Here is an 18,495-nt window from a genome sequence, read left to right on the forward strand (position 1 = left end):
TCTGGATGTTCCGGGGACCCCCCAGGGACCCCCGAGGACCCCCAGTACAGTACAGTACGAAGAGTACAGTACAGTTCCGGGGACCCCCCGGGGACCCTCACATGGTAACTCTCTCATTTCTCTACCGTTTCGCGGTAGGCGACTACCGCGACTCGCCGGAACCGGGCCGCCACCCTGGGCACTTTCCTGTGGGTCTGGAACTGCCGGGGACCCCCCGGGGACGCCCGCACGGAGTTGTTCCACTCACTTCACACGGGTGTGATTTTCATATTCTATTTGGCTATGACTCTTAAACACAGTGTCAAATTTATCTATATAAATTTTAATCAGACATTGAGGAGACCCTGAATAATGCAGAGCCCAAAGGCAATTTCATTTACACCCATATAAATACTACAAATGTCACTGTTTCTTGCTGAAAATGATATGTTCGCCAAATTAGACACAAATGAGCTAATGCTTCATGTGACAATAAGCCTCAAACAGGATTTTGACATAGAAAGGCCTCCTTCGGCACTGGGGCGTCTGTACTCAAGTGAGGGCAAGCTTCCGTGTTGGTACGCGAATCACGTGACTGGACGCCAGGGATGCGCCAGGGATGCGCCACCCGATGCGCACATGTCAGACGCACTTCGGCCCTCAGTGCGATACAGGTCGCTCCAATTAAGTGCAGCATGGCGGTTTTTATATTTATGTCTCCAAATTTGATTTTCATATATTCGATTTTATAGTTTTGTTTTTTTTATTTTTTTTATTTACAATATTAATTTTCTTTTCTTTAAATGAATGACTCAGTTACAACCAAAATATAAGCTAATATTACTGTACAGTAAATGGCAATTGATTGACTTTAGAGTAGACGAGGCTGGTGGCAGCGCATAAACTCTCTCACACACAGTCACACACACATGTGTTCATGTCTCCCCAGTTCATGATATAGTTCATGATATATGGGATTTATATAAAATGTTTTATGACATGAACAACATCCAATCAACCCCAAATTGGTGCCTCTATAGTGCAGCACAGAAAGCACCTTATCTTCTGTCCATAGGGGGTGCCACAAATATGAAAACTTGTACATTGTATAAATGCTATTTCCCTATTTGTAAGTGAAATTTACAAAAACCTACTTAAACATCACTTGGAGCGATAATGTTAACATAATGTAAAACATCATGTCAAAATAAATGTGTAAAATAATGTTAAATCCATTAAATCCTAAAACCTGTGGATGACTTCCAAGTTACTCTCAACGGTCAACAGACATTGATGAGACAATCAACTATACTGTATGGTGAGCTAGCTTTGTAATCCTCTCAAGTTTCATGGAGGGCCTTCTCAAAAACACAAGAAAGTTTAACATGCAAGTTGCATTATGCAACAACATTTTATACAATATATGTAGTGGGGGTCCCTGCTTTGTCTCTCGGTCAAAGGGGTCCTTGGCCTGGAAACTGTTGAAGACCCCTGTTGGAGAATCTACAATAGGTGTGAGTCTGTTGTGCAGCTCTGGTCCAGTGGAACCACATCAATAGAAAGACTCCAGCCATCAACAATATAGCCAAGGACATTTCCACTGTATTCTCTTATGATTTATGGCATTGGAAAAACATGAAACAACACCCTCACCCATAGGGCACTTCACTCATTTCATGACTGAAAATAATGAGGTAGATTCTTCAGCAGGCACATTTTCCAGCAGTGATTACTGACGTTTCTGTTTGTCAGTGTCAAGGTTGAACTGCAGTATGCCTCTAGTTTAGATTAAACAGCTTCTATATCTAAGAAATGTCCTCCTCCCTATATAAACCAGCCTGACGACAGCAAAGATGTTCCTTATGTAGAACTGTAATGAACTGAGGCAACCCAAAGCGATGCTTGATCAAGCAATTGCGATTCTGTTTATAGCCATGAAAATATCCTTCCATAATTGAAATGTCTCCAGAGGACATAATTCAACATGAGGCAACAATGTATTTGCATAAAACAATGTAATTTCAAACATGCTGCCCTTAAACATACTTGTGAATGTCATTTCATAACACCTATAAAGTAGGCCTACGTGATGTTTTTTGCCAGATGGAAGCCAGTGTTGAGGAGATATACTTTTGCTACCTTTTATCCTATCCTAATGAGAAACATGCCACTACGGATGTCATAACCTGTAACAGTTCCCATCGTTATTTTCTCCACCAGGCCAAAGGCATGGAGAGAGAGTATGTTTTGCACTCCGTCCGTCCGTGTGTGTCCGTGTGTCCGTCCGTTACCAGCTAATCTCCGGCACCGTTGGCCCCATCTATGCCAAACTGTGCACACACACTCCCTGGATGCCAACGACGAACCTCTGCCCCAAATATTCCACAATGGCCTGTTATAGCGCCACAATAAGGCCGATTTTGGCTAAACAGATTTCTGTAGATTACTCGTACACATTTTATCCATACATCACACAATTCGGTATACACTATCTCCATAGTCATGTGATCAACACGGATCTGCACTATTTCCCATATTCCATCCTGAATTTCCTGATTGGCTAAGATTGGCTTCCAAAGCTCGCATGATTGGTCCGTTTCGAACAAAATGACACAAATCACAAACACAGTGTGCAATTTCCGTGAAATTATACACGCACATTTCCACTAGGCCGAGGACGACATGCCACTTAATAACAGCCTCACGGTGGTGCTATAACATGGCAATTCCTGTTTTTACCTATAACTGCATCGATCTGTGTACAACTTTGTATGCACACTCCCTAGAGGCCATGGCAAAACATTTTCCCTGCATTTTCCACATCTCCCAGTTATAGCGCCACCATGAGGTCCATTTCTGTAAAACACATTTGTTTATATTAGTCGGCAGTCGCACAGATTTCATCCAAATCTCACGCAAATCGGTACACATGATCTCTGTAGTCATGTGATCAAGACGAGTCTGATCAGATTCTACACTGATTGGCTAAGATTGCCTTCCGAAGTTTTCAGGAGTGGCCCGTTTTGAACAAAATGCTGCAAATCATGACCGCAGGGCCCGAGTGCAGTGAAACTGTGCACGCATATTCCCACTAGGCTGAGGAAGCAATGCCACTTGACATTTTCCAAACAGCCTCATGGTGGTGATATAACAGGCCAAGTCACGACTTTACGTGTGCACACAAAGTGTCCTTGAGCAAGACACTGAACCCCTAATTGCTCCCGATGTGCTGGTTGGTGCCTTGCATAGCTTCGGTGTATGAATGTGTGTGTGAATGGGTGAATGTAATGCACAATCTATGTAAAGCGCCTTGGATAAAGGCGCTATATAAATGCACCATTTACCATTTTATTTAATCCATTCTTAGAAATTATAGAAATAATAAATTATTCAATTGCTGTACAATTCAATGGTTCGATACTTTTTAACATACAATTTAGACTAGAGCACCGGTGCAGAAAGCTGCAGAATAATGTATAATTTCAACATTGTAGTGTGTGTGGGAGGGTTTACTGACAGTACTGCATGAGACAGATAGCAATCTAGGAGCATACCCATCTATTCCTGAAATGCTGATTAGCCAGAAATGCTGGGAGCTTTAACAAAGTAGACACACAAGCTAACAAACAAACAAACAAACTAATAATAAACACATATCCGTGAGATATGTCCCTAATGAACAGCAAAGCAAATAGCTGGAGACAGTGAGAAAATGAAGGCCTAATAATACGAGACATGCCCAAAGCATTTCCGGGGGTCCCCAGCCAAAAACGTTGAGAATTTATAGACAAGCCAGCCATTGGCAGGCAAACAAACAGCCTGTCATCGCCAGCCTGGCAAGCTGCACGTTAATCCTTTTCCCCACTGGACAAAAGAACCCAAGAACTCCAATGGTCTTTAGTGGGAAAATTAGAATTAATTCCAGCGTGTCAAATGACTTTGCAGTAGTTACGGGTATTTAGCGGTGGAAAGGAAACACGACACCCGGGTAGGTTCATTTTCTCCCCTTTTCGGGCACAGAATGCTACTAGTCTACTGGCAACGGGAAAGATGTCAATCACCCATTTTTGCTGGTTTTTGATTGTAAAAAAATAAAAATAACTAACTAGTGTTCGTATGTGACAGCTAGAACGGAACAATATACAGGCGCTTATGTCAACTTTTTATACTACACAGCATACAGAACCCTGGCCACGATGTGGATTTAAGTGCTGCTTCGTGCTTCATCGTCAAGAGACTGCAGGCTGCAAAGTGTTCAAACCCTGTATCACCCTGGGACTGTCATTTCAGCACCTCTGCATTAATGTGCAGCAAGGTTACAGCTCACTCAGGGGACAAGGGCACATACGAAGGAGAAAACCAGCAGGGATTATGTAGATCGTTCACGTGATGTAGGTTTGTGTAATATACTTACTTGAGGCAGGTAGTGAGACATTACACTGTTTTACACCTACAATGTATTGAACTGGAAATATTAAAGGTCTGTCTGTTTTAGCAATTATCTTTTGCCGTTTTCATAACTTTGTCTTCATATAGATCATTATATGCAGCACTGTCTGGACATTATTAGCACTACAGACTACAGTATTGTATGAGTCAGCAGAAGGTAATTCATTCATACAATGTTTGCCCCACATACTTGTGAACACAGATCTTTCTCTCAAACAGCCTGAAACAGTGAATTCAGGCGAGGGATTTAATTCCTTATCAATTTCACAGTTGTTGTCAATCGAGGGGAGCAGAGGAGATAAGTAGTAATCTTAAATCTAATTTCTAGACTGTGTAGATCTAACAGAGAACATGCATCTGGTCTCCCTTGTGAGAAATGGAATAGTTCCTAGAAACCATTTGTGCATGGTGTGTTAACACGTGTCCACTCCAGCTTCATGATGAACAGCACAAGGTCATTAGAATGTCTACCCAACTCTGCCACACTATCTTCCCTCTCTTTTCAAGTACCTCTCACAGTAGAATACCTGATAATCTCCTATCTCTGATTCATGTCCATAAAGTACAACCTTCCTCTCATCTCATTTTACACCCTTTGAACATTATAAATGTCCCCTTTCCCCTGAATCATCTATATTATAGACAATTGAACCACAGGAAAGGGGACTGTAATAATAATATAATAAGGGGAAATTTGACTTGTTAAAGTCATCACAAGGTAACGCATAAAGATACTTGCAAACCACATGAGGACAATACATGTCCATAGAGTATCTATCAAACTACCAAAGGAGACAACGCAACACTGAGGATTACTGTTTACAACGGGAGGACTAAGGATCAAGCACAGGGCAACACAGTTCACCACAGCTCCCTGACACAGACCAGTGGTTAATGTGCTGAGTGTGTCACTCAGCACATTAACCACTTGAAACCCACATGGTCAATGACTGGGGTCCCACAGGGCTCTGTACTTCGTCCGCTCCTTTCTTCCCTCTATAACAGATTTCTTTGACGAAAATAGCCCATCTACACACGTCACATTGAGATGCATTTTGGCTATTTTCGCTGAATGTTCGCCCTGATAATAGGGATGCCAGTGTTCATGTGGATAACTGCAGTCAAACAGTTATCCAGTTATTCAGAGTGGTAAATGGTGCATTTATATAGCGCCTTTATCCAAGGCGCTTTACATAGATTGTGCATTACATTCACATGCACATTCTTACACAGATGGCGGCGGAAACCATGCAAGGTACCAACCAGCACATCAGGAGCAATTAGGGGTTCAGTGTCTTGCTCAATTAAGGACACTTCGACACTAACTCTGGGGGAGCCTGGGTTCGAACTGGCAACCTTGCGGTTCCATCCGGCCACTCTACCCCTGAGCCACCGCCACCGCCGCCGCCGAGAGTGGATAGCCAGGCAATCATAGTGAGCTAGACAAACCAACACCCTGCAGTACAGTAAAACAAGATATAAGTACAACCTTGAATGAAGATGAAGGTGAAAGCAAATAAGGCAACCAATCAACCAGTGTGGGGAGTGAACCAGTCAGCCATGACAATCTTGTTGTCAATCAATAACAATGTGAGCCATTCAGTGCACCAGCCAAAACTACATAAATAATAGGATATAGCGACCAACCAAATAACAGCCAGCCTGCATAGTGTATACAATAAATCCTCAGAGGTGAACTGAGATAAAGATGAACTTCCAGGTGACTTTATGCCCCCTGTGGGGTAGTCATATTTCTATCAATAGGTCAATGAGCTAATCAGTCAGTGAGTCAGCCAACAGGACAGCCAGTGGACCAGCCTAACAGTAAACCAGCCAATCAACTGACAAGTACAGTTCAGTACAGGGTAAGTACAGTAACAGGAGCTCTGAAGGTGAGTGTGTCAGCCAGGCAGGCCCCTTTAGTACTGCCATTAATGGCTGTCCTCTGCACACAGTACTCATGTCAGTATAGTCATCTTGATCTCAACACATTTTCTAACGTGCAAATTATATTTTTAACACCATTTTTAACAACAACCCAGCCAACGCAGGGAAGCTGGAAGTACCCTCACTAAAAACGCCGGGACAACGCTCCACACGTCCCAAACTCTTCTCCCTTCTGGCTCCAAAACTATGGAATTCACTCCCCATCACAATCAGAACTGCAGCCTCACTCCCAATCTTCCGCCGTAGTCTACCTCTTCAGACTCCACCATGGCCCGTAGCACTAGCCCCTTAGATAGCACTTTATGTGATGTATGCCATGCTTTTTGTTATTGCTTAATGTAAGTCGCTCTGGATTAAGAGCGTCTGCTAAATGCCTAAATTGTAAATTGAAAAGAATTAGGTTGTTTATGCTGTACTTTGCCTTGACGTAAAGCTCCCATATTCAGTTTGCATTGATAGTTTATTACAGTTTTTCTCTTTTTCGAAAACTGTAATAAACCAACTGAACCAACTTTATGTTTTATATACAATAACACACTGCATTCATGTTCAGTAATTCTGTTGAAAAGATTTTATAATGGCCATAGTGATTTTTGAGGGGCTCCAACGTCTGGCTTTTGAAATCTGTCTGTCTGTCTGTCTGTCTGTCTGTCTGTCTGTCTGTCTGTCTGGGGCTGGGTACCCCAAAATACCCCTCATTTTTTCTCAAGTTGCCCACCGCGTGGTCGAGGGGGGCCCTGAAAATTGGTCTAGCCCGAGGGACCCTACTGTAAATCCGGCCCTGCATGTGAAGCATGACAACAGTGTGTGAAGCATGAACAAAAGCTTTACTTTTCTGTTGTGCAAAAGTTAACCAAAAAAGCAGATTCACTTTGATGGAAAATAATTATCAGACCGAGAACAATAGTGTGTTGCCTATAGCAACCAAACTAACTAGAGAAGTGGTTGCACCAACCACACTGAAGAAACAGTATGGGCTCGAGTAGCTAAATAAGTACAGTATGATGATGATGTCTGGTCATGTACATTGTACAGTATATTGACCCAGATGACATCACAGGGGGTGGTATAATAAATACAAAACTTTTTGGGGTTACTGTAAATAAAGTCTGGCAATTATATTGTCTGGTTGCACTAATAGATCGCCACCCAAGTACAGTATGAAATTGAGAAAAACTTTTTCTCAATCGGTCAGCGTCCAGGTCCCTGACAGGGCTGGGTCCCTTTGAGGCCGCTCCCCCAAAAATGGCTTTTTCTTAAATCAACTCCTGAATGTGTGGGAGGAGTAAAACCAGGAGAGATGGGAGCAACAAAATGCTAAGAGAGGAGAAATGAAGGGGCGAGAGAAGAGAACACGAGGTTATGATAGGTTCGTCCAAGTCAATCAAGGGTACTTTCTGTGCCTGTTTGTACAAACAACTTACTTACTTCTTGTGGGTGCTGGGGACACAAACTGATTCCTGAAGAGAAAAAACAGGAACTGGATAGGAAGTAATGTTGGTGGAGAAACAACCACCGGAATATGATCAACAATAGTATATAGCTGGGCTTGTCAACAGCCACATTCTTTGGTAGTAGGAATTCAGACACAAACTAGAAAAAGTGCCCTTCTGGGCACAGGTCTCCACCAGGAGGATAGGAGTACTGTGTGTGATGTTTGCCAAAATGTTTAGGAGTAATATTGTGTGTGTGTGTGTGTGTGTGTGTGTGTGTGTGTGTGTGTGTGTGTGTGTGAGAGAGAGACGCGGCTTGGCCTGTTGTAGCGCCACCATGAGGCTGATTTGAAATCTGTCAAGTGGCATTTCTTCCTCAGCCAAGTGGGAATATGCATGCACAATTTCACAGCAATCGGACGCTGCGGCGTTGAGTAGTTGTGGCAATTTGTACAAAGCGGGCTACTCCTGAAAGGTTTAGAAGCCAATCGTAGGCAATGAAGGTGGATTATGAGAAAATCAAACAAACACGTCTTGATCACATGACTATGGAGAGCATGTGTACCGATTTGCGTGAAATTTGGATAAAATCTGAAGGAGTAATTATATTACTCCTTCAGATTTTATCCAAATTTCACGCAAATTTTCTAATATTATTAGAAAATGTGTTTTACATATGTCGGCCTCCTGGTGGCGCTATAAAGAGCATATGTGAAAAATTCCAGGCAAAGGTTTTTCCTTGGCCTCTAGGGAGTTGGCATACAAAGTTATCCACAGATCCGTGCAGTTAGAGGTAAAAACACTTTTCGGCCAGTTATAGCGCCACCATGAGGCTGAGTTGAAAATGTTCCTATGGCATTTCTTCCTCGGCCTAGTGGGAATGTGCGTGCACAATTTCACGGAAATCACACGATGTGTTCATGATTTGCAGCATTTTGTTTGAAACTGAGCACTCCTGCGAACTTTGGAAGCCAATCTTAGCCAATCAGGATGGAGTCTGAGAAATCTGAAAGACCCGTTTCGTTGAATCGCTCTAGAGAGACTGTGTACCAATTTGCGTGATGTTTGGACAAAATCTGTAGGTGTACTGTCCAAAAACTTGTTTTGCACAAATCGGACTCCTGGTGGCGCTATAACAGGCCCTTCTGGAAATTCTGGGGCAGAGGTTCATCGTTGGCATCCAGGGAGTGTGTGTGCAAAATTTGACATCGACCGGGTTAACGGTGCCGGTGATTAGCTGTTCACAGACGGACGGACGGACACACACACACACACGGACACACACGCGGACACACGGACGGACGGACGGACGGACGGACGGAGTGCAAAACATACTCTCTCCCCATGCCTTCGGCCTGTTGGAGACAACTACTAAGCTCCTCCGTGATTTAGTGTACATGGAACACAGACTATCAGCACCATGTAGCCATTATGTAAAACTGCCTTAATCTTCATCATTGCTTCATCATCTTCTTCACCCCTTCTTTCATTATCATGATCATTGCCATTGTTCTCATTAACGTGGCCACCATATTCACCACCATATTTCTCATTGCCATTCAGTATAATCTTAGTTTATAATCTTAGTTTATTTTTGAGGGGCCCCTCCTATGCACAGTGTTTGTACCACGGAATGTGATGATTTGATTGGCTGAGCACAGAATGTGATGTATGACACGGGTGTGATTGTTATGTTTCACTGTACAGACAGAGTGCAGCTTGGAGAATGTCTGCTCTGCTCCAATCAATAAAAGCATCCTTAGTACCATCTCAAGCATGGGGCATAAGCCTTCCCTGATTACATTTTGGCTAATCATAGACTCTTATTAAGATTTATGACTGCAGCCCACAGCTGCACACGTCAACATTGACCACAATCCTAATCTGATTGGTGCAAGACAAAGCAGGACTACATTGGCATTGTCTAGCAGACACACATTGACTGTTGGTGTGCTGTGATATACAGAAATATTTTCATCATGAAGGAAAAGCTCTAAGAAACTACAGTACATGAAGCACATGTTAGCTAAAACAACCGGTACCGGTTGTGACTGTGAGCTTGTAGATCGGCACTACTTTTGTGAAACACTCGTGAAGTAGGCATTTACTGAAAAACTATTAAAATTTAAATCTGAAAGATGGAGAGACAAGATTTTTGCCTGACAGCAACAATATATTACAGTATATTTGAGCAATTTTTGCCAAAGCAGTTTAATCAAATTAGATTTTGGTCAGGTTTGTGCATCCTTATCATGAAATGATCTAATCTGTCCCAAATCTTAATCACACATTAAAGTAGAGGGGCTTCTATGCAACACAGAGCCAAAAGCAATTTTACCTGGAATACACTTTTCTAGTTGTTAATTTCTCTTCATAGAAAAGATATATACAGTACAATAGTACTAGCAGAGTCTATCTATAAATGCACCACGTCTCTGTCTGTCTGTACGTACGTATGTACGTCTGTAATCCATGTAACCGTTCGCCCCACGACTTCACAATTCGACACACACGTTCTACATCCCCACAGCAGGGAGTGCAGTGCCCGGTGTCGAGTCAGTCGGACCCACGGTTGTCCAGAATCGCCACAAAAGGCCTCTGCCCGGGCTCTGGACATGTTAAGCTAAGTGCCGGCATATTGTGCACAGACTGCACACATACCTGTAGAAGCCAATCAGTGTAGGAGAATGTGCCCTTTCTGATTGCTAAACATGCCTCTTGCTAAACCACAGATACTCTCCGCCATACTCTCTCAAAATGGTAAGTGGTATTCTAACCACTCAAATATGCTTTACAATGTACTTCATATTCACCCACACACCGCAGCAGCAGTGGAACACTTGTTAGGTGCTACATTACACATCCACACGCTGGCGGCAGAGGTAACCATGCAAGGCACTAAACTGAATTAAGAATCAAGAGGGTTGAAGCCATTTCTGCCACTGCTTGAAACTGCTCGATCTCAACCATGTGTCTTTCATTTATTTGTTTTTGGTCTGTTTGTTTCCTTTATGTTATGTATTGTGTTTTTGTTAAATATATATAAAAAGAATAATCAAGAGGGTTTATAATTATTTGTCACAAGCAGAGAACTGTTGGTGTGGCATGGCATGTCCACAAGAATGTTCTAGCAACAGCAATACAATATACACAAGATAATACTGGATTTTGATAAAATAACAAGAAAAATAACTAAATAAAAAATGAAGTAACTTTATTAGCTAAAACTACGGCAACTATGTGGGTGCCGGCGGGCTCGGGCACCCTTGAAGAATTTGGAACCACAAATTAGCACCCCTGAGCTCCCCTCCCCCATTTGGTCAATTTTTGGTGTCCTGACTGTCCTCCTTTACGTTCCTGCCTGATGACTACAAAACAATGACTACAACATGACGTAACAATATCATTCACTCCAGACCGGTTCACACAGCAATTTTGTAACACAGACCAGGCTTTCCTCCAAGGTGGAAAGCCTGTTGACGCTAGGTTAAGGACTTTGTGGTCGGGAAGAGCGACCGCAAGCAATGCACGTTTGTGTGCGTGTGTGCATGTGTGTGTGTGTGTGTGTGTGTGTGTGTGTGTCTCTCTCTCGGTCCTGGTCGATGCACCTTCAATGATTGGAAAAAAAGGCAGGCGTTGTCGTGAAACTAAGAGAAAAAGTGCAAGCTCCAACAAAAGAGCTCAGCGCTGTGTAGCAAGAACAGTTTGACAATCTTTTGTCTGATAAAGATATTGGTTGATTACATGGAATGTAATATCTCTTTCTCTTCAGTCTACATTACTTTACTGTTCATCATTCATTACTGTTGATATGGTGCTGAAATGTTGGCATGGCATGTCCATAAGAATGTGCTAGCAACAGCAATACAATATACACAGATAATATTGTACTGTACTATGTGCTACTCAAGGGCACCTCGAACCCTCATACAGCCCAACACCCACTACCACCCCCATTAGGGCATCTGCCCTCCCAAAATTCTGGCTACGCTATGCTGTACATTTGCCTATAGGACTGTTTATTAAATTGCTAATTTGCTACCAATTATTACATTGCATGGACTAGGGCCCTGAACGACATGCCCCAGTCAGCGTATGGAACTCCAACCTCTCCCTTCAAATCAAATTTAGCTTCTTCTATGCAACGGTAGAGTCTGTTCTCCTATATGGCAGTGAATGCTGGACCCTGAAGCCAACCCTGCAGAAGTCTCTAAATGGGTGCTACACCAGAATGTTGCATGCAGTACTTAACATCAGCAAGAGTACACATGTTTGATATTATTACCCACAAGAATCTGTATGATAGAATGCCATGGGTGAGCCAGAAAATAGCAGCCAGGAGAATGAGACTATAGCAGGACACTGCCAAAGACAACAAGAGCTGCCAGCCAGCAAGTTAGTGCTGTGGGAACCAACACACAGGCACCTGCTCTGCACCCACTGCACTACAGTAACAGTTCATTAGCTATTCAGGCCAGAGGATTCTCTAGCCAGTTAGGCTGCTTTGTCACACTGCAAAACAGATAGCAATAGCCAAGGGTATAGGTGTCACAAGATGATTTATGCAACAGATTATGCTGGAGAGGCTTGTAATAAATATCAGCACAGGCCTGTAGCTGTACATTCAGGTTATTCACCACAGGTGACCAGACCAGGTAGACTGCAAGGTACAGTGCTTAAAACTGTGGATTGTAGCCTACTACTGAATGAGTGGTCTGGTCATTCAGACAGGAGATTTGGTCTTGAAGTCAAAAGTTAAAACCCAGGTAGGACATTAAAGTTATGGACTGTAGCTAGGGGTGCACGTCACGATTAGGCCTAATCGTTCATCGAATCGGTATCGGACAATATTGGCCTTAAAAATAAAATATTGGCTTTTTTTTTTTACAATAGGCCTACTACTGTTTAGTATAAATCTGCATCTGCGCCCAGAATCAGGTATTATTGGTTTAATATGTGTATTAGTCTAATTAGCCTATAATTACACATTTTAAACCGATTATAACTGATTATAACGTAATCATAATTAAGAATGATTATAACTTAATCATTCTGCATTGATCAATTTGAGTTGAACATGCAATATTATTGCGTTTATTCTGTTATTGTCAAATTATTTGTATACTATATGTGCAGTGACAATAAATTGAATCTAATCTAATCTATCTAATCTATTGGATATTAGCCGAAATTTCAAGTCCGTGCTTGTGTATCCCTAACTGCAGCTTTAATGTATTCTCCGACCGTTGCTTACCTTGAGCTATGAGTACGGACTCGAACTTGTGTAGTTCCCGTAGCAGCAAGGTGCGTTCTGCAGCCTGAAGACTATAAATAAAGTCCTTAGCTCCCTGTGGCGAGTTCAGTGGCTCTTCCTTCATAGGATGTGTGCCCATGTTACACCTCTGCACAAACATCGCCGGTAGACAGTGGGGTGGGGGTGGTGAAGGCATAGCAGCTGGGTTATGGCCGGCTCTAGCCAGCCCGGTACTCGCTCTGAGCGAGAGAGCGGGTCGCACAGCTCTCCACAGGCTGGGCAGCATCTCTGGCAAGAGGTAAGAAGCGCCAAGGATGAGGATCTATCGGGGAATATTTGGAAGACAAGGCTGTAATCTATGAACACAACACGTTGTTGTGACACGATATTACATTAAATGTATGACTTTCTTATAGATACACTAGTATATAGGTCTACTACTCGCTACAATTCAAAAATAACACATAGCGTCATTAGCCAATACATCTGGAGCGAAACTGAGAATGGGTCATTTAAGGACAAAATGCAGGCCCGTGTGTGTGAGCGAGCAATTAAAGTGGACATACAGTACAAACACATATAGGCCTAAAACACGCGTATTTGTCAATAATGTTTACGGTTTGATAAAGCAACTTGCAATAGGACGCACCTCAGTTGATGCTGCGCTGTCCCGTCCAACAATCTCCCCGTAAAAGCAGCTAAAAGACAGAAAATGGCCTGGCGCGTACAACCTTATTCAGCTGCTCTATATGTTGTCATCTATTTCGATTGAAGTTTCTCGGATCTATAATAACACATGTATTTAGCTGCGAAATCGCCGAGGTTAAACGTAGCCTACAAAATTACATGTTCGTGGATGAGGCGAGCCGAGGTATAGCCTATAAGCCTAAACCTCTAGGTCGGATAGGACGTAGCTTCTGATGGGAGGATGGGAGGGCTTCCTGATGCGAGCAGTCATCAGGCACAGCCCCTCCCTCTCAAATAGTTTCCAATGGAAGAGCTCCTTTCCGTTGTGCGTAACGACGACGGCGTGCGTCACGTAATAACTTATGGCTCTACTACTGTAAATTAAAAGTGGTGAAGTGGATTGTGCGCAGAATACAACCGTCAACCGCTATTAATCCATAATGGTATCATCATGGCGCGCTTTTTGGCGCGACAAATTCATCTAATTCTATTGTAGACAGTCTAACGTGCTATCCGGTATTCCCACATGCTTGCTCAGTGAGACATCAGAGATGTCTACTGTCACATGATGGAGGTGTGTCTGCTGACTGCTGGCCTGGCCCTGGGTGTGTATCCCGATATTTTAAGATGAACGTAGAATTTATTTAAGAAAGCACAGCTCTGGCATGGCGTCAATGCGTCATGACAAAGTTATTTTCTACATGAGTAGCAGCAGACAGAGATCAATTCAATTAAATTCTGTTTCCACAGACAGATCATTCCCTGCATATCAATCAGAGGGTGCACTAGTCGCAACTGTCGCACAAATGGTGCCTAGGTAGGGTCGGTATCCACTATCCTATGTGCTCCTCCGACCTCCGAGCCCGAAGGGCAAGTGAAATGGGACAGGACAGCACTCACAACACATGAACTGCCGGGCCTGCCCTACATGCCGCCATCTGCCGGATGAAAGTGGCATTTCACCCCATCAGCCATCACATAAAATACATAAATAAAATAAAAGAAATCTGCATTGACAACTAATAGTAGGGGAGCCTATCAATCAGATTCTGATGCCCGTGATTTTGGAATGTTAATTTTTGGAAACAGGTATATCTTGATTCTTGGGGTTACCAGAATGCCAAAAAAACATGTCTCCAATTTTTTCTGTTGAGTTTAGCATGTGCAATTAGCATGGCTAATAAATGGTCAAAAACGAAAATGGCAAGAACTTTGCGTAACTTATAAAGGTGATCTAAGAGTTTAAGTCCATTTTTGTGATGTTCAGAAATTCATCTGTTACCATTGTGAAGTCATACAACCTTTCCTAATTAGCATAATTGCCATAAATTATGCAAAAACGAGGTGAACATCAGCAAATTGCTGCATGTTTTACTTTTAGTCAACTTTGAAAGCTTCCCACAGACTCTAAGTGTATGTTTACAACTCCAGGAATTATTATCATCTTATAAATAAATCATGCAACCTTTTGTCTATGTAATAATTATGTAATAATCACACCAAAACCAGAAATGGCCATATTTCTTTGCTTTAAGTTAATTAATACTCATGATCTTATAGACAGTGTAAGTCTGTTTGCATGTCTAGAAAATATTCTCTTTCCATAACTAGGATATGCAACCTCCTTATTAGTGTAATTTGCATATATATATATATCCCTCATATAAATCCAGTAAGACGCCTGAGGGCGAGAAGCGACCTCGCACTATAAGGGCTGCATGGCGAGCGCTGGTGCTTTGGAATGGGGGGGTTAGATCAACATATGGAGTGAATTATGTACTGGCCATAATGTGTCTTGAGTGTACAGGGTTTGATGAGGTCAGATCAATATATGGAATGTCAGAACAGGTCAGCTCCACATATAGAGATCTAAGGGTGGCAGTGTATTGAGTGTACAGGGTCTGATGAGGGCCCAGGTTGGGCCGGACCTTAATTTTCGGGCCTGTTGAGAACTCCATACTTAGTTTAGACTAGTCATTGGTAAGGTTGGGATTCGGAACGCGGTCCATTTCAGACCCGGTTCCGACATTGTGGATCCGGAGCCCGTTCCATCGTTTTTGTATTAATGGTTCCCCAAACAGTTCTCATCAGTCGTCATTTAGCTCCGCTGTGTCTGTGCATGCATGCAAGCAGAGCCAAGTTACTGGGGTGACTTCTACTACTTGACATTAATCTTGTGACTCGTGTAGGCGTATTGATTTTGAGATGTTTCCTCAATGTGGACGTGCAACTGGTGCAAGTTGCAACAACCTTTGCAGGAAACTATGGCATTGCATAGTTGTGGTTAACAGAGAGGATGGTTAACAGAGTGTGGTTAACAGAGAGGGAAATGACTCTGAGGCTGAGCACACAAAGTGCAATAAATGTGATGCCATAGTTTCCTGCAAAGGTTTCCTGCAACTGTTGAGAGCCCAGCCTTTAGGTGCATATATACCTCCATACATTGATTACTTTATAAACAGTTTGCAGAAAAAAGCACAGGGACGTAGCCTACAGTTCAATACAAGGTCTGCTAAGAGGATTTTATAACCCAAGAAAGCACTATGGCTTGTTTCCATTAGGGTAACTGGGGTCCTTCATATTAAATTAATCTGAAGACACAACATTTGTCACCACAACAATATCATTATTGCAATGTGTACTGTATATTTAATATACAGTACAAATTACAACAATGATATTGTCGTGGTGGCTAGCTGGTGGTGGTGAAGTTTAAATAATAGTGCCACCTCATAATTGTAAAGTGCAAATACAATAATTGAATTTGTGTTTATTAAGTACTTGGTTAGGTTAGTTATAATATAAGCATAATATATGTCAGCAAAAAAGGGTGAAAAAATTATATTAGGAACCGTTAAGGGAACCTTTAGGAACCGGAACCGTTAAGAGGGATCCGGTAAGGATCCGGATCCGTTAAAATCCTAACAAATCCCAACCCTAGTCATTGGTTAGACATGGGTTAAGGTTAGGTTTAGGTGTGCTGCCCCGTGGAAGGTTGTCTAACCAATGACTAGTCTAAACCAAGTACTGTCTAAACTAAGTACTGCACCCGTCTAGAGTTTAAATGGACAGGTATCAGTCAAAAGGGAGACATCAAAGAGGAAGGTTGGATGGGGAAGGATCAACATAATGTCCGGAATGTCAGAACAGGTCAGCTCCATATATGGAGATCTAAGGGTTTGAGGTCAGATGTACAGTTGCTTGCCAATATTGATGACATCAGGGATCTCCATCCCTGATGATGAAGAGACGCCATGGAACCCTGGTAAGGCTGAAGTCCTCGTTTTACCAAGTGCCTACGCTACTGGCTCCAGCGATGATACGTTTTTTGTTCCCCACACCGGTGATGAAATAGATGTCCTTGCACAGCTGATGGTACCGTCGGATTGTAAAAACAAAGACATCAGTGTCAGGGGACTCAATGTAGAGCTGTGTTGCCACCCTGGTGTCGGTCAAATACTGCATGGATCTCACTATGTTCTTTGGTCTCCCTGTCCAGTGTGGCTATGAAGTGGTCAGGCAGGGGACAACAGTGTCAAAAAAGATTGAAGCATTTGTTTGCCAGCTGTACGAGCACGGTACAAATCCTGTGGGTGTTGGTGAGCTCAAACAATTAGAAGCAGAAAAGCTGCCACCTACACAAGCAGCATTAAATCAAGCCATTGCCCTCTCACATCATCAGGCAATGGTATGGGATCAGGACCATGTACCTAACCCACAGATGCCACCAGCAACTGAATATGGATGGGACGCATCGCTGAGGGAGCTCAACTGCTGCCAGTCACAACACAGGATACCCACGCCCCAGCCACCATTACCCAACTGATCAAATGTGTCTGCAAGAAATCCCAGTGCATATCACATTATTCTTGTCGATCTCAATTTTTTAACTGCTCTGAGATGTGCATGTGTAGGGCAGATGATTAGAGGTGTGTGGTAATGTAAACAACAAAGGTAATAGTCTAATAGAGCATGCACCTCGTCCTCCACTCTAGCCCATGGTGCTGGACAATTGGCAGTACAAGAGGAAGAAATAGAGTCCGCAACACTGGTATGAAAAACTCGGCTCCACTGGTTTATTGATTTCTGTAAATATTAGAATAAACAACGTGATAATTCTGTGACCATTTCTCATATTGTTTGTTATTTTATATGACTGATTTCCTTTATTAGCTTAATTTGCATATATATATATATATATATATATATATATATATATATATATATGCAAATTAAGCTAATAAAGGAAATATTTAATTTGCATATATATATATATATATATATATATATATATATATATGCAAATTAAGCTAATAAAGGAAATAAGGAAAGGTTGCATATCCTAGTTATGGAAAGAGAATATTTTCTAGACATGCAAACAGACTTACACTGTCCGTAAGATGACATTTATTTTTTTGGTGTGATTGTTACATAATTATTACATAGACAAAGGGTTGCATGATTTATTCATAGGATGATAATTATTCCTGAAGTTGTAAACATACACTTAGAGTCTGTGAGAAGCTTTCAAAGTTCACTAAAAGTAACAAAAATGCCGCAATTTGCTGATTTTCACCTCGTTTTTGCATAGTTTATGCTAATTCTGCTAATTGGGAAAGGTTGTATGACTTCAATATGGTAACAGATGAATTTCTGGACATCACAAACATGGACTTAGACTCTTAGATCACCTTTATAAGTTATCTAGAAGCAAAGTTATTGCCATTTCCTGTTTTTGGCAATTAA

The 18,495-nt window shown here is 42.2% G+C and overlaps 1 protein-coding gene across 1 annotated transcript in view; it reads right to left on the reverse strand.

The window, feature by feature from the left end:
* Window positions 1-18,495, reverse strand: part of LOC306925401 (transmembrane protein 65-like) — a 50,086-nt gene that overhangs the window by 19,530 nt on the left and 12,061 nt on the right. The window contains exon 2 of the mRNA XM_079504205.1: window positions 13,063-13,384. Coding sequence (XP_079360331.1) covers window positions 13,063-13,348 — 286 coding nt within the window. The 5' untranslated portion in view covers window positions 13,349-13,384. The remainder of the gene's footprint in view (window positions 1-13,062; window positions 13,385-18,495) is intronic.

Source organism: Electrona antarctica, assembly GCF_951216825.1.
Source record: "Electrona antarctica genome assembly, chromosome: 6".
In the NCBI taxonomy this organism is placed as follows: Eukaryota; Metazoa; Chordata; class Actinopteri; order Myctophiformes; family Myctophidae; genus Electrona; species Electrona antarctica.